Source organism: Gasterosteus aculeatus, chromosome 4 (assembly GCF_964276395.1).
Source record: "Gasterosteus aculeatus chromosome 4, fGasAcu3.hap1.1, whole genome shotgun sequence".
NCBI classification, from domain to species: domain Eukaryota; kingdom Metazoa; phylum Chordata; class Actinopteri; order Perciformes; family Gasterosteidae; genus Gasterosteus; species Gasterosteus aculeatus.
In genome coordinates, this window is record NC_135691.1 from 33365241 (window position 1) to 33383263 (window position 18023).

General features: G+C 46.0%; 1 protein-coding gene across 17 annotated transcripts in view; it reads left to right on the top strand.

The window, feature by feature from the left end:
• Window positions 1–18023, top strand: part of ppfia2 (PTPRF interacting protein alpha 2) — an 83432-nt gene that overhangs the window by 40313 nt on the left and 25096 nt on the right. For all 17 annotated transcript variants that reach the window (XM_040173449.2, XM_078100453.1, XM_040173453.2 and 14 more), the window contains one exon: window positions 17097–17198. In XM_040173449.2, the coding sequence (XP_040029383.2) occupies window positions 17097–17198 (102 nt within the window). The remainder of the gene's footprint in view (window positions 1–17096; window positions 17199–18023) is intronic.

Sequence of the window (18023 nt, forward strand, 5' to 3'; positions counted from 1 at the left end):
GTATCAAATATTTGTAATGATTAAATCCTCCTTTTAATCTGGCGCCTTCCACGTTAGTTATTGTCATCTTTTTGCGAGCTGTTTGCTGAGGAACAACCGGCTGCACAAGCGTCCCGATACGTCTCCTTTTGCCCTCCAGCAGGGCGGCTTTCTGTTCAGTATGCATGAGCGTGCAGCCAATGAATGGATAAATTTGAATTTAAAATATAGAGAAAAAAGGAGACACAGCTTGCACAAATTGACCTAATCTCGGCTCAAAGTCATTTGTGTGTGTGTGTGTGAACCTGCTGACCAGCAGAAAATTCATCTCATGTGTGGGAGGTTTCAGTGACCTTTCACCCCCTCATCATTTCATCGTGTGTCTGTTTCCACCCTAACAACTGGTCTCTGGATTTTTCTCATCGATTGTGAAAACTTTCAGCAAGAATAAAAGTCATATAAGTCATTGCACAAAAGGTCACCGCAAAACTCTGGGTGATACTTAATCCAGGTTTTGCAGAATAATAAATAACCTCACTTTGCATTTAAAAAGGGAGTTTGAACAGATGTTACTTTACCTTCTGCTCAACTTTCCGCAAGCACAAACCCACATCTCTAAGGTGACAAACGTCATTGTCTCACAAAAAAAAGCTCTATTGTTCACCTCGAACCTTCATTTCTCATGAAAATGGCCTCTTGAGAGAAGTCACGATGGCCAGTGTGTCTCTGTGGTGTCTCTGTGTCAGGTGACCCATTCACAGTCCTCTCCTTTGTTCTACATGCAGACGAGCCTCCGCTGCCTGTAGTCTCGCGCGAGGCGCCGCAGGTCCTTTTATTAACTACGTTTTTATGGCTTCATCAAGTGGGAGCTCAACTGGATGTGTAACCCATCACGGGGCTGCTGCCACCGGCCCCTTCAGAAGTCATTACGAGGCCTATCGGGTCATTTTATCTTTCTATACTGATTAAATAAGTATTTATGGGAGGAATTCATTGATTCTCACCCTGGGTTCACTGACTGGAATCCCAAGGGGCATTTTTTGTCAGACAAACAAAGCTTTATGTCCCAGTCCGTTAATCTGCAGTCCATGGATGTCTGTCTTTTTCTCAGTGGCTAACTTTGAACAGTATCCCTCCAACCGCCTGCCGTGGGGCTGCAACTCAAAGTCCGATGTCTCCCAGAATGCACTGAACTCGCCTCGTAACGAGGGTTCATGGTTGTTATTTTCTGTGGAAACCGTAGAACTGGCAGACTCTGGAAATATGTGTTTTATTTAAATCATATCTAGGATTACAGAAATACACATAGAGTCATTTGCAATTCTATCATTTGAAGATGGTAAACCCTGTGAGGGTGATAAAATATTACAGGTATCGTTTGATGTTTTCTTAAAGGTGCTGAATTCTATATCGCGAGCTCACAATCGGGCTCATGATTTTATGACATTGAATCTACTTCTTTATTTCAGGTTTTTTTGTCTTTAAATCAGCCCCCAGGGGGGCCGAGGTGGTGTTCATTTCCTCACAGATGGACTTCCTGTTCGTTCTGCCCGATGCTATCCAGCGGACAGGAAATAACTCGTCGCCGTTGCCCCCGTTTGTCATTCCCGCCTCCGCCTTTCTTTCCCCGTGCCGCGGTTTGATGACCCGTCCATCAAATCGCAGCGGTCTTGGTTTTCTCTGCTTGTCGAGGTTGTTTTTGACTTCATTTCAGTCAAAAACAACTTAATTTCTCCATTTGAACAAAGTGACTGGATGGGGGGGGGCTGGAAGGTGTGACCTTCTCTATATACCAACCAACTCTATATAAAACGCTGACATGACAGTAAGACGCTTCATTGATGTCATAAATACGCCAGTCAGTTCCACTGATGTAATACACATCATTGGACAATCAATGGACTTTTTCTTCGTCCCCGTTCAGAACGGTCGGTTCTCTGTCATTAACCGGCGGCGCGCTTACTCGGCCACACCGAGCTGAATGCGGGGGATCTCCCTGGTTACCGCCGTGCGTGTCTGAGATCCCCACAATGAGGCCGTTTAATCAACATTACACAGCCTCTGACTCACCACACCGTCGCTTGGATCAAATGGAAATTAAGTTAAAAAAAAAAAAGGACTTAGATTCATTCTCATTTAAATGAGCGTGGCAGATATCCGTGGCGCTCTTGTTTGTGTCGGCCGTGAGTAGCTGCTTCCTTCCTGAACGCAGATGAAATGCAGCTGTTTGCTTTCCAACGCTCCACCAGATGATGAGCTGCAAACCTCCTCTCCGCCGCGTTGTTTCTCAGAAGTTTCCTTCAGCAGGCCGGTCCGGTGAAGCCTGAACGGATTCGTCTCCGGGAAGGAGGAGCTATCGGGGGTTATTGGATTTGCCGGCTCGGCTCGGTCCCGTGTGCCGCTGGCGATTTGCCTCCACCCAACCGCTTTCGCCTCGCTGTCAAATTAATTGCAGACTTACATCTCTTTTTTTTTTAATCTTTAACGAGTTCCGAAGGTAATCTGACTCTTCTCACCCAGAACACTTAATGCTGAATCTCCCCCTGAGGTAGAGAGGTGTGATGATTTGCTATAAAACTAAACATTTAACACGAGGTAGGATGCGGCTTCTATCAAAGTCGGCTCCAACAAAGATCAGATTCCTCTGCATCTCTGTCCCTTCGGAGGGTCTCCGGGTTCTTTATCGAGCGCCGCTGTGCATCGCCGGCGACACCGACGCCCGAGCCGCTCGCGTTTGCAGAGGCTGCGAGCTGCGGCTGCTGCTGCTGCAGCCGCCGTCACTGGTATCTTCTCAGCCCCAGTGGAACAAAACATCAAGTTGATGCACGACTCCTCCACCGTGTCTCTGCAGTATTGAACTTCCTCCTCTCGTAAAAGCCCCGGAGCTGATGGTGACCTTTACTTTAACAGAGAAACACAAACAGGTCTTATGCCGCATGCTTTATTACTGTTGCATGTTGGTATTCATTACGCGCCTCCAATGTGATGGATTTCAGTGGGCTTTTAAGGAAACACTGATTCAGTGGCTCCGTTATCTCAAGGCAGTCGCATGCTTGGCAAGCATTAATGCTAATTAAACTCACATGCAAAAAGGCCTTTCATTAAAGCTCCGTTCCTGCAGCAGTATCATCAAATTGAAGGTTATGATCCTGCATCGAAAGCAAGGCCACAAGAGTGGATTCATGGCCCGCTTTGCCGTTTGTTTTCTCCCCCTTCACCGCAGTCATACTGGTGACCGTATCTAGAAGTTATACGATGTCTCTGCGTGACGTCTGCTCCACAGAAGAATGTGCTCCAAGAATGAATTACTCAGAAGATCAAAGCAGTAAGCCTCACATCGAGGCAAATAACACAAAATCCAGGTTACAGGCATCACATAATCAGATCTGATCCCACAGCAATAAAAGCTGGTTTTTATTTATTAACTGAGTCATTTGAAAATGTCAAAGCATCCTCTTTTTACCCTGAAAGCAGAAGTGCATCACGCACCCTTTTACAATGAGGTCATTTCAGTTCAGTACCATGTTTGACCCGTCCATCCTCCTCAACCGCTTTGTGACGCGCACCTTTGTTGAAGGGGAACATTTTGTGCAGGCTGTTTTATTTGAGTCCCAGAAAGTCTTATTTTCTTAAACGTCTTCTAAAATAATTCTGTATTTGATAAACTCAAATACAAGAAAGAGAAATTTTCCTCTTTATACTAGAATCAAATATGGAATCATTTGAAACAACTGGCAGGTTGTTCACATACACAACAATGAAACAAAGCACAAAGCACAATATTTCTAAATATAGAAATCCAGACTTGCTCGCCAGCAGTGTGAGGAAATCTGGCGGATGAAGAGTCCTACGTGGTTGCCAGTTTTAGAACGTGGTTATTCAGAGATAATATGGCATGAAATATTTAAAGAGACGAGGTTCACCTTCAGTCTCACCGCCTCCCGTCAGCAGGATATTTCCATTCTTTCCCCTGTAGGTAACGTTACAAATTGTTGCAGGAGTTTGATTTCTGTGAGAACATTACATTAAAGGCCATTTTAATGTCACCTTCCGATTGAGAGAATTCATCTTGTGTGTTTTTTCAAAAACATCATTTTTGTATTTTTCTATGTAATGATCTGTGATAATCTAAAAAGTAAGAGGGGGAAATCAAGGACTTTGCGGATGTAATTCATAGCTGCTAATGGAGAGAGTGACTTCACATGTGGGCGGTATAAGAAAAAAAAATCAGTTTCCAAGGAAACAAACAAAAGTGATGCTGTGCGGCTCCCTGATAATAGCTGGCTGCATTTGAGTCTTTGCGTCTATGTTTCAAATTGAAGGCATCTTTCATCCATTTGGGCTAAAAGTGATGATTTGTTGGGTGAGACGGGAGGTCTAATTACGCACTTTGTCATTGCAGCCATGATGCAGAGCCCACTTCTGAGCGCTCTGTGACATGTGGTTGTTTGGATGCTCTTAATAACATACATCAGACGGCAGACAGACCTGCACACGCAGGAACCCTCTGATGTCATTAGTGGCTCTTTCAGGTGAAAGATTTGGAGTTTCAACGGGGGGTTGAAACAGGGATAAGCTGGAAAAGTTGAGGTTTAAAGGGAGAATTCAACATCTTGGAGGAGATGATTTGATGGTAAATTCCTAGCCCATAATTCCCTCATATTTCGCGATGCCTTTAGAGCTGTAAGAAACGTGGCTAGTTTGTAATACAATTCAATACAATACAACTCGTCACTTTTGTCACTTCCTGTTCACTAGTGCACTTAATTTTTTAATTTTTAAAATATTTTTAACTTTAGCTTTATTCTTTTATTTTAAAATAACCCATAGCCTTCTTCTACTAACCCATAGCATTAGCATTTTATTTTATTTTATTACTCGTGCACTGCTGTTTTGTTGTCTATTGTCATACTGTCCACTGTGACGCACCAACAGCCAAGTCAAATTCCTTGTATGTCCGACATATTTTGGCAATAAATGTTTCCTGATTCCTGATTGAGAGGAAGAACGTTGCCCATCGACACTGATTGGACAGAGAATTGCTTACATTTGTTCAATACGTTAACATTGAATACCAGTAAATGCTAAACGGCTGAAATGAAATGTAAAATACATACTTAACATCACACCCGGATAATCAGCATCTTGTCATTTTGAGAATACTAGCATCAAACGTGTGTCAATGGGTCACACGTGGACATTTCTTTCCTCTTTAGGGCGTCACAAGCCGAAAAGACTGGGGCCCACACCTGGAGTTTACCTGCTGTGATGTAGGACAGACGTGTTGTTGTTATTTTTTATCCTGCAGGACTTCTGTCCCCTTTATAAGTTCTCTGGCGGATCACCCGCTCGCCGTCCTCCATTGCGGTGAGGATTGCGAGGCCGGCGACGGCAGGCCGTCCGTCAGCGGAGGGGAATAATCACTTTTGTCCTCCGCGTCGATAAGGAATCAAACAGCTGCAGCGCACCAATAGCGGAGAGGTCACATGGTTTACTATGGCAACCACTGAGAGGAGTGCAGTGCTCGTTTCCACGGCGATGTGTGTGGCTGGATCACAATTGAGGCAGATGGGACGGAAGGGTGCTCCACCCTCGAAGTGGCCTCGATTTTGAAAACCCACGCTCCATCAAGTCATGTCATTAGGAGACCCCCCCCCCCCCCCACCCCCCGATTGGTTTTTGTTCCCAAGTATTCTCCTGATAAAAATATGTTATCCAAGGTTTTCAGATCGAAACGAGCAGGTTCAATTTGCAGCAGCTCTCTCAGCGAGGACGGGAGACGCATGTATTTCTCAGCAATCAGTTAAATTCCTAGAAATGTTGTAGAAATGGAACATCGAGTCGATCAAATACCAGAAGAGATGATCTCTGGAGTAGATTCGTTCTTTTCTTTAGTCCGTTTCGGGTTTTAATCTCAATCATAATCGTGATGATGCTTTGTACCGTTTTATAATCCACAGATCCTGAAGATCACGTGTTGAAATGGAAAGCAGAATTCTTACACAATAAAAAGGAGTCAACAGGGATACGCTCGTATTGCCTGTAATATGTCCGAGGTGCGTTGCTGCCCAGATTTCAGTTTTGTCTTTTTGTCTGGGGAAGCCGATGTTAATAACAGCAACAGGCAGAGGGAGGCCTTGGGAGGGATATAAATAGCAGCTTTTGCAGGCTAGGATTCCCCGTCGGGTCGGAGCCAAAGCTGGTAGCGGATCACGCCGGCCGATTAGCATAGACGCGCTCCCGTGGCTGCGGATGCAGATGTGCCCCAACCAAGCGTCTCCAAGGCTCTTATTTGCATCACACGCGTGTTCATGCTTGTGCGCAAACTTACAAAAGCGAGAAGAAAAAAAACACAGAAGGAAGGAGGTTATGAATTCACCCCCCCAAAAAAAGAGCTCGTGAGAGAACTGCCCCTGGCTCGTACTGTTTAAGAGGCCTTTCAGGAAATAGAAAACGAGTGGAAAATGCAAATGAGCCACCGGTTAAGAAACAGGGCCCTTCTACATTAGTGGAAAGAACACATAATGGTGAAGGTACCCTGCAGAGTCGTATTATAAACAAACAGTAATCTTTAAATGCAGTGTTTGCCCTTTAGGTATTATCCTTGGACCTTGCAAACATTGTAATATATAATTTTTTGTTTACATTCATGTTTGCAGCAGCTGCTATTTCGCTGTATTACCGATTATGAATCAAGGTATCGTGAAATAGCCCGAGTGTTTGTCCTTGTACTCCCTGTTGTATATTTATATTCTCATTTTTAGTTTGTGGAGCTTAATCTAAAGAAATCAGCAGCTATTTTGCCACCAAGTCATTTTGTCTTTTTTTCATGTAAAAATGCCAAACGTGTCAAACATTTACTCATTTAAGCTTCTCAAAATTGAAGATTTGCTCATTTTTTTGGTCAATTAACAAATACTTCTGCTGGATTCTGATATACATTTTCCTTTTTTTGCCTAAATTAATAATCTTAACGATTAATAGATTTGGTTACTTATCACATTCACAGCTTCGACAGGAAGTCATTCTGGGCAACAAAGGGAATCATATCACGAAGCAGATGATGAGGCGCTACAGGTGAACAAGATTTATGTTGCACAACAGCGTGACAGCATTCCGTGGTGCATTGTGGGAAGTGACTGGCGAGGCAACCCTGTGGCGGCTGCTTCCACGGTTACAACAGCAACGTTGTATCCGGGCAGAAGCCACATTACCCCGTCAGGGCGCCGCTGCCGTCCTCTTCGCCGCCGATTCGTACGTCGTAAGTCTCTGAGGATCGCTTGGTTTGTGATTTTCGGGTCAGCGTGGGGATTTGCTCAAGGTCAATCCATCCGGCTGCGACGGCAATCATCACAATGGATTCCTTTCCTTTTTTTTTCTCCCCTGGCTCCTCGGCGACAGCTTCTCTCAGCGGGCGTCTGTCGAACATCGCGTTGCTGTGCGTGCAGCGCGCGGTAAGGTGCGTTTAGGGAGAACGACGAGCGCCGTCGATGAAATAAAACCTGCACACTCGGGACTCGTAGGATCCTGTGACCTTTTGGCCTTGTTTCTCCCCTCCGACAGCGGCGTCCCGAAACCATTTGCTTGTTTTACTACACGTTGCAAGTCTGAAGCAACCCAACAAGCTTTAATTAAAAAACTTCAGAGAGTGCACGAAGCATTTCGAGTCAACGCTTTAAATAAACCAGCCGTGTGTTCAGAGCTCTTCGCTCGCCCACTGTGGGATAAATCTGGCAACCCGACAGCAGATGAGAGCCTTTGGTTCATATCAACATACTAATGCCTGCGACTTGAGGCCGAGCTGGCAACCCAGTAGCCGCTGAGGTTTGAGGCGGAGCTGGCACCCCCCCACCCCCAACCCCCCACCGCCCGCCAGGGCTCGCTCCACATGGTGCAACGGCCTAAAAAAAAAACTACAGGGAGCAGAGGATGGAACGGGCAAACCACCAGAGTTGGCCAGTTTCTGCTGTTGTCATGTTTGGCCCTTCGGAATTTACACAGAAATAACAACAAAGCTGCACCCTTGGAGGACTAGCAGTGTGGCATTTAGCTGCTTTAGTGTCACTATAAGAACATCACTTCTCTTCCCCAGAAATACAGAATAAAATGACAAAAACTGAAATGAAACAAAACAGATGAAATTGCATACAAAATGAATCTGGATTTGCAAAATTAAGAAGTCACTCCACTACTTATAGCCTCCCGCCTTTTGAGCAAAATGAGCAAAATGCATCCCCACATCTCCATCACCCCTCAGTTGGATGTGTTGGTCTGTCGGACTCATTGATCCTTCACACTTTATATTTCTAAAAGCACCGAGGGAACAAATCCGTCCTTCTGGTAACAATGAACAAAAGCTCTTTGGGTTTGCGTTTAGGGACACTAACACTTTTTGTCGTGTACTGTGTTGTAATCACACGTATTCTTTGATACAGACGTCACGGAGTCCAAACCCTCTTAGAACTCCACTCACAGCTTTCAGCGTCAACCTAACTCATGTATTATTGAATCAGCTTCCATGCTATATCGCTCATGCCCTTCCTCCACGGCGCCACCTGCGACCTACCAGCCCTTTCTTCACCCTCACCGTGACCCCGCCACCGCCCGAGGGGGCCCGAGCACTCGTTTTTCGGGTGGATGCCGTAAAGCGGCTTCCTCTCTGTATTCTGGTCGGCCGATCACCAGATGCTGCCTGCCCGAAGTACCGTTAGCGCGCATCTCTCCTCGCAGGCATTGAAAATGTGGCTCCTTCTCGACAGGTGTCTCACCGGCGTGTCACGCGTGAGATTTATCTCGATGCAGATGTTGCCGTGCTCGTGGTGCAGGCAGCGCATCCCTTTAGGGCCTTCTTCTCGTATCCACCCCTCCGTTATACTGTTGACACTTAACGGCGAATAGAAGGGCTTCACACGCCAGCGTCTGTGCCCTCGGATGTATTCCGTGGGATTTGTAGTTTGCATCCATAAGAGTGACACGGTGCTACTTTAAGTGCATGCTAGAGGGTCGCTGCATCGGCTATTGTCAAAGCCCCCTAAGAAACACACCGAAGAACCTTCTCTCGTCGACTCCCTTTTTCTGGTATCAACATATTTGAGTTACTGTGAAAACGAGATATCAGAAATCTTTTGCGTTTTTTGGACCAATTGATAAATAATAAATAGGTTAATCGACATTACTGCTAAATATTTGTGTTACTGATTCCGTATAAACCCTTGCTAGCTTAATCCATTCTACCTCCTTACGGGAGGTTGTGTTCGACTGGAGAGGATCAAGTGAATTTGTTCTGCACATTTTTTGCTCTTTTTCCTTTAAAGAAAGTCCTGCAGCATGCGAGCTGTGTGTTGAGTGATGGATGCCACTTGTAACGGGACACAGGGGCCAAAAAAATCCCTCATGCAAGCAAGCGAGCAAAGCCAAACATCTGGCTGATGCGCCCCAGAGGATCTCAGGGACATTAGCCGCCCAAGGACAGGTGTCTCGGTCCTCCCCCCTCCCCCCAAGGATTTGTAAGTGCGGCTTCCCTTCGTTCTATCGTCTTTATTCACAGTCCGGAGAGATCACGGCTTATTTATAGAAGATGGATCCATTGTAGCCGAATCCCTGCATGTAGTCCAGTGAACAATAACATATTTGTTTATTCACAAGAGAGAACCGTTTTTTTCATTCATTCTGTGGCTCTGAATGCTTTTCCTTGAGTGCAGGGCGGGGGGGGGGGGGGCACCGCTTCGTGCTTCAGACCTTTTATAAAATGCCAGAGATTCACAGCAGCAGGTCTTCAACACTAATTCATCCTGAACAGCGCCAGAGGCCATTTGACTTTCGGTGTTTACCTGCAGAGGGACGGGGGGGCATACTGAGTGTGTACGTGCACTTCTGCCCCAGCGGATTGAATGTACATACAGCCGTATGACATAAAAACCTGCCCCCCTCCCCTTCGGTCGGATTGACCTTTAAAAATCCAACACGGCCGTTGCGAGACGCCACGGACGACACAGGAGCATTTGCCGACGCTACGGACGACCGTTTCTGAGTCCGTTTTTTTCGGATTCCGACCTCCGTCGCCTCGGATGCCATCTCGCCCCCCGCGTCCGCCCCGCTGTGATGTTCATTCCGGTCCGTGTGATTCATGCAGGGATCCTGTGCGCCGCGCGGGAGGGAAGGCTGGAGGAGAGCGATAACGCCGCCTGCTCAGATGACCAGAGGAGACAAGAGCAGGACACCAAGACGAAAGGGACGACTTTGTATTAGATGGTTGATAACGACCGTAAAGGCACCAATTTCACAGACATATTGTGCCATGAACGTCATTCCCGTCGTGCACCTCCAGCTCCATCAATATATAATAGACTTACACCCTTTGAGAGCTTTCCAGGTGCAGAGGCAGTTCCAGCTCTGCCGAGACACATATTTTAGTCGTGTCTTCTTCTTCATAGACGTGTGTCTTTTTCGGGGTCAGGAGGATACGGAGCACATGTTTTTCGTCTCTGCTGCATTCGGCTCCTGGACCGCTGGAATCACGCCGCTCTTTCCCCATCTCGCCTATCTTTTTCATCTCAGCGCGAAAGAGAGCGTCGGACCCTCTTTGATGCGCGCAGGGCGTTTCGTTCACGGAGGCCGGATGATGTTATCTCCCTGCTGTAATCTTTGCAAGTCCTCGTCCGATGAATCCTCCACACGCGACAACAAGCGGCTCGGTTGCTCATTAGCTCATCAGTCGACTGACCTTTGATTAGCAGCGCTGCTCGTTTTCTGGCTTTTCATCTCTGCTCTCGCCGTTGCAGTGGAACTCACGAATAGACCTCGAGTCAACATTTGAAGCGCCGCTTTTGACAGATTTCTCTGTCGGTCGACACTGTATTTCATATTCACGTGAAATGCAAATGCAAAAAAGGGGACAAAGTACATGTAATTATTTAAAGAATGACGTGTTTAGTACATTCAAAACACTTTTTGAGAGTGCCAACGTGATCTGTTCTATCCACGTAGAACGTAGACGTGCAGCTCCGCCGCGGCCCGGATGTCCGGCATCACTGGGACCAGATGAAAAGAGCACGACCGAGAGACTCGGCCTTCCTTCTGTGTAATAAAACGACCCCCCCCCCCCCCCACGCCTTCCCCTCGCCGACCTTTTTAATACGGGCACAGCATCAGCGTGCAGCGGCGTCCGTTTGTGTCAGGGGGCCGTGCGGTGGAGGAAGGGATGTCTATGGGATGCTTTGTTCCAGGAGCCTCGCTCTCATTTCCCCCGGTGAACGCCAGGCGATCCATCTGGAGAAGACGCCCGTCTTTGCACAAGAAGCCCACCGAGATCCGTTTGTGTGCGAGAGCAACGCACCAGCCGCGCATCAGCTGCGTTTTAATTTGAAAAACTTTAAACGACATAATTAAGTGGACTAGTTTTAAATTACGGCCATAATTCTGAATTATTTGAGCTAAGAAATGGTCATGTGAGTTTGCTGCGACAACAAGGGAGAAATTCACGTCCATTCGGCATTGGCGGATGTCGTGGCGAGAGGCCGGGGAGGGGCGGCGGGTCCTTGTCCAGGAGTTCAAAGGGATCACAATTAGTTATTAGGCTGCGGAAGGGCGGTAAATTGTCGGCTGAAATTTCCACTCTTGAGATTTATGACCTGGTGTCGAGGGGCCTTTACAGGACAGGGGCGACCCCTCTTACCTCGCGCCCGCTAGAGGCTCCACTGTAAATCACGTCCCGCGCACTCTCAATGCCACCGAGCTCTCTCTCACCGACCCCCCCGCCCCCATTTCTCTTTTTCCTTTTTCATTCTGCTGCCCGCCTCGCTCTCCATGAAATAATCATCTCCCGTCCACAAGTGTTTTTTTATTTTTTTAAATCAGCGGATGTTTTCCTTTAGTCCTCGCGGTGCAGTGAGCAGAAGCCCCGCGCCCCCCCAACCCAACCCCCCCCCCCCCCCTCCATCTCCTCCCCGCTGTGTACGACATCACAACGGGGTCATGCAAAGTGCATTCAGGACAACAACTTCATTGTCCTCTCTAAGAACGGGCTCTTTTGTCCCTTTAAGCGCGTTTGTCTGTCCAATTCCCAAATGAATCACAGGCAATCAAGCTGTATAAAATCAATGCATTATTCAAAGTTCACCGGTCTCCTTTTGTTCACGCCGGGTTCGTTTTAAATTCATGGCTAATTGTGAATGATTAATCCCTGCTTGCTTCATTTGGCACAAATGGGAAGTGCCATTAGGTCTCGTGTGGATTTCTTGTGGAGGACAGACACTTGCAGGTTGAGTCGATTGTGTCACAATGATAACAAAGATATCCAATCATGCTACTGTGAGCTCTTCGGACTGAGCAGCTCTTACAAGTTGTGGCGAGACACAAACACGGAGATATTGTTGTGCCTCACGCAGGTAGTGGCCATAGTCGGATTGTGATCGAAGGCGGCGGGCGTCCTTGCTGTCGCTGTGACGGGTGAAAGGCAACAACGTGAAGAAGAAGAAGGAGAAGAGACTGTTGAATATTTAAAGCTGAGGAAATGAGCCCGCTGGCTGAGCTGGAACCTCTGGCTCCTCCATGTCCGATCTCCGTCTCCGTCATCGGTCTTACTTCGTCTGCCTCAAGATGTAGGCCGAGAACCTTTAAAGCTGCTATTTAAATGTATTTACTTTTAATTTATGTCATGATTACGGGGATATCATTCCACTTTAGTGCCGCGTCGTTTGCATGTGTAGACAGTCGTTATCTGCGGGAGATCAGCGGTCAAATTAATAACAGGAGGCTCATCTCATCATTTATTTAACCGTCCTGTCCCTTTGGTCTCACACTGTAAATATAACACAGTTGATCAAATATTAAAGAGCTTGCTGCATGCCGGAGCTTTCTGTATCTCCGATGTAGAACGCGAGAAAGCACAAATGTCACAATACGGGTCCTGTTTGGGAAAGTCCCAGATAATGACTCCAAATTACAGCTACACTGCTTTGACAAAGAGCTCTTTCATTTCTCTTTGCCATGAAAGTCGTCAGCCTTTCGCAGCGAGTCATTCTTAGTTGCTAAAAGATGAAACTCTGCACTGTCACCGGCTCAAGGACCTCAGATCTTTAGTGAACCCTCCGTTTGTGTCCTCCATTTCTTGGTTGTGTTTTTTTTTTTTTTTTTTTTGTCCGAGCGGCTCTCTGCATTTCCCTTCACGCTCAATCAGATCGCCGTCAATCACACCGCCACGGCTCCGTCCCCCCCGGGAGCGATGCACAACTGCCAGGGTCTGTTTTCAGTGCGGCAGCATCTCAACGCCGTGTCTTTTTCCTTCCTTTCTTCCTTTGTTGCGGTGTCATTCTGGCCGGACCGCAGGTCCACTCGGGGACGAGGCCTCGCCCACCGTCCCATTTACAGATTTACCTTCTGGGCGTGATGCTCACACACACACACACACACACTCGCACTAGCCGACACATTGCAGCGCGAGGCAGTTTGCCCAGGTAATGAGGTGGTGGGGGGGGTGGTAATAGTCCAGCAGGTCATGGATAAAATAGTGCTAGAGAGAGAACCTCAGCCCATCCAAGTGGAATTTTATACTTCCCAGCTGTCTGAGTGGACGATAAAATAAAGCTCTAAACCTTCATCAGAAGCGCTGATGAAAACGACCTTGTGTGACTCGTTGAAAGAGGAAAAAAAAAAAAAAGAACCGATGCAGCATTCACAGCCGGGCGGCGTTGGGAAACATCGAGGAATGTCAGCACGGCCCTCTCGCGTTCCCCCGGGGGGGCCCCAAGGCCCCGCCCACCCTCCAGTCTGCATGTGTGTGTGTGTGTGTTCGTACTGTGCCGCTCCCACCACCTCAGCTTGAACCTGCACAGAGGTGGAAGTCCGTTTAACCGATGCACGCGAGCCCCAGCGTGCACATCTTCTGCTTTTTATTTATAAACCGGCGCTCCGGTTGCTCTGCGTGCTCGATGAGTCGTCTTTGCACCTCGGTGCATTCAGCCACTCTATCTTCTCCGCCGCATCGTGAGGTTATTTATGAGAGCAGTGCCTGCTGGGCAGCGTTGTGGGAATAACAACTCGCCAGTTTGTGTTTAACTAAGCAAAAAATATATATATCATTGAATGGTAACAAACTCCCATTCGCTGCTTTTTCCAGTTTTGTGAATAATTCAGTGTGTGGTAACAGAAAATACAGGAATATCTCATTTGTTTAATTTGTTAAAAACATTTATAAAAAAAACACTATTCTATTTGAATTAAAGAAGTTCAACACAAAATTATATTTTTCTTTCAAATTAAGTAGATTAGAGAGGGAGTGGGAGTATTTCCACAGTCAAACTTGTGGATGCAGAAATAATTAAGTAGAAACTTTCTCTCTCTTTGTCCTTTGATCTCAAACTTGTTAATAGCCATGAATATTTATTAGCATATTTTTGCTGCCGATTGTTTAAAAATCCAAACACGGCCTGAAAAACGACATTTCCCTCCATGAAATGCATCAACAACTATACTTCTATTGAGTTACATTTCTATCAAACACACATTTCTCATCATGTTCAGCAGTCGGCGATGGATCGGTCATAACAAACAAAGGACTTGTTCGTGTTCCACTTATTTCAACATTGAATGTCCATCAGAAAAATCCTTTCCCAGGATGCAGTTTATTCGTATGGAAAAGCTATTTTTAGGAGACAAGGTCGTTGGCTCGAAGTAAGGGAGAGAGAGAGAGAGCACAATGTGGGCTGTTGCTGAGGAAGGGGAAGCTGGCTCTCTCAAGCATTAAGGCAAATGATGCGGTTTTCAGAGGGGCTTTTTCTTTCGAGGAGGTGACTGTGATTATCTGCCCTCCTATAGGAGGAAGATTTAAGAGCTCTGAGCTGAAAAACACATTTGGAAAATACAGTGAGACAATTAAGCATTTTGTTCCATAAGGCCAGAAAACTAAATATACTGACATACAACACGTATGAGACGAAGCAAAATAATCACTTCATTTGCAAATGGACGTGGCCTGCAAAGAAAAAAAAATAACACAATATTCTGAGACTGGCAGTGCAAAGCGTAGAGCTCATTCTCATAACCCTCTGGCCACAACTACATATGCTTGGGTACCAATGCACACGCATAGTGAACACACACACACACACACACACACACACACACACACACACACATTGCTGGTCTAAAACAAGATTGCAAACGCTTGCAATCTGACTGTACAACATATGTAGTGACTGACAGCTCCGTTGGTCCGTTTTAGGGCCACCCTCTATAGAGGTGGATTGGTTACCACGCCAACACTCTTTCTCCTTGTCTCCTGTTGCTATGGTAACCGCTGGGTTGCAACAATTGACCCGATCTTCATCCAGTGGTTAACTGAGCGCATTTTTCCTCCCAGTTTAACCTTTTAGCTTCGGGACTTTTAGTGGACCAGTTACACAATTAGGTTGTTATTGGCCTCAGTGATCTTTGTCCTTTGTTTAGAAGTTACACACATAAGACAGCGAGTGGGGCTGCTGAATTGGATCCAATGAGCGCTCCATAATATTAACTCGGTATGAGCTAATTCAATCGTGGTCCCGAGAGCACACGTGGGGAGATTTAGTTATGGACTCACAACGCACGGCCAGAAACATTCCCGTCCCCAGTGACCGCTCGGGGTCACTTCCACATGTGTGGAGCTGCTTCCGCACCTTCCAGCCTCCGGGATTAGAAAATCCACTCGTAAAAGACCAAGATCATTGCAGATTAATTGGCCGTCCCACCAGAGCTCAGGTCCTGCAAAGACCTGCAGCCCGCAGATCACAGCGCCCCCCCCCCCCCCCCCGCAGGGAAACAGAGGCATACGCTGCATGTTATGACCACCTTTTTGAAGACGCAAGTAAATCCACTTGATGTTTTTGAAGCCTTTGCTGCCGATACAGAGCGAGCGAGTAATAACTCTGGGATTTTCATTCTTTGTGCCGGGGGTTTGTTGATCTATAAAGTCTGAAAGGATTTGCTGCACCACTGTAACTGTAAGTTATTGTCCTCGTCTCCTGAAGGGCCGGTTGATGTAGAATAGAGAATAGAATATGTGCTCAGAAAGATGGATCACCATCGTGTCCATCCGACGGCTTTTGAGAACTCGTGATTATAATTTGAATTCGTGTCGAGCGTGTTTTTATTCAGTCACAAATGCGACACAAGTGAAGTGGTGATATTTGGGCTGCTGCTGGTTATTGTGTCACATGTCAAAATCCAACACAAGCGCCGCCGTCACTCAGGAGTCCCATTGAGACAGAGGTGTCTCTGTTTGATCCCTTTGTACCTGCCTGACGTGACCCGCTGCAAAAAGACACGTCCCCTCCGTAAAAAGAATTCACTAATGAATTGAATTTGACTTTGATCTGAGAGCTTGGTTGTCACAAACAGCTCAGAACTGAGTGAGTCTGTGGATCCGAACCGCGTGAAGGAAAACAAATGTAGTTCACACGCATTAAGGCTTTTTTCTGCGTCCATCTGCAGCAAAACTCGAGTGAGAACCAAGCCGGTGGTGGCCGAGGGAGTGCAAACTACAAGTTTGTGTTTTTAAAATCTATTAAAAGTGTAGATTTGTGACACAGACGGAGAGACGCGGTATTGTTGACTTCTAAGCGTTCTTCTAAGAACTTTACTGTAAGTGCCAACTCGCGAGCGGCTCCTCTGTGGTGCCAGTACTCTTCTCCCCTCTCCTCTTCACTCTCGCCAGATTTCTCTTCTTCTTTTCTTCATCTTCTCCTCTTTTCCCCTCTTTTTCATCTGCTTCCTTCTCATCGTTCTTCTCCACTTCCTTTCTGTCCTTCATGTTCTCTGCCTCTTCTTTCTTCCACTTATTTTCTTCTCCTCCTCTTCACTTTTCATCCTCTTTTAATTCTCTTGCTTGCTTTATCCATTATTTATATATTTATATTTGCCAACACCGTCAGCTGCTTCAACATATTGGGAGAAATTCAATTGTCTGCATTAAAAACCGGCACATAAATAAAAGCTTTCTATCTTTATATTCCAACTATAAAATGCTTGCATGGCGTTGTGGTGCACAGCATTGTGGTGCACAGTGTTGTGTTGCACAGCATTGTGTGTAGCTGACCGTGATGCTGAGTCGTGCCCTCTCTTTCTCCCCTTGTGTCGCTCAGGAGTTTGCCGCGCTGACCAAAGAGCTGAACGCCTGCAGGGAGCAGCTGCTGGAGAAGGAGGAGGAGATCTCCGAGCTCAAGGCCGAGAGGAACAACACCAGGGTGAGGGGCGGCATCGACACGCCATCTTTTCAAACACCCAAGTCGTTTTATCGGCCACTGATGTACCGTGAGGACTCTCTGAAGCATGTCTGTGGCCGAAGAGAGCGAATCCTTCAGTCAATTTGAACCAGAAATAAACTTCCACCCACTTGAATTTTAATTCTGAAGTTTCAAAAACTCCACAAAATTCCTGTGAGCTGTAGAGATGTAGGCGTCATGAGAAAGCCTAATCTATCCGGTGTGTGCGGCTTTACGGCTGCAGAAGCGCTGAAGCAACCATGCGCACTGTTTGCAATGCCCAGACAAACCTCATTGGCTCCCTGCATTTCGCCTGAACATTCTGCACTCACTTCACACGGATGGTTGCTCGGCATTAAAACTAGGTCCAAATGACACCAATGTCAATACTTTTTTACTTATTTTTCAAAATATTGATCAATCTAAGATTTAAAACTTTTTTTACCCAATAAAGTTTTTTTTTAAAAGATATTTTGCCCTAATGTTTTTTTAAACATTTTTTGACCCAATATTTTTTACTTTTTCTGTATTATATTTTTTCCCATATTTTTTTTTACAACTTTTTTTCAAAACATTTTTTACCTAATATTTCTTTTCCTATGATGTTTTTTGACCTTACATATTTTTACTTTTTCAAAATATTTTTTTTCTGATGTAATGTTTAATTTACTTTTTTTTCAAAATATTTTTTTCCCTATGATATTTTCGGAGCTTATATGTTTTTCCTTTTTTTTTAAATGATTTTTTCCCAATGTAATATTTTATTGCTTTTTTCGAAACATTTTTACCTAATATTTTTTTTCCTAT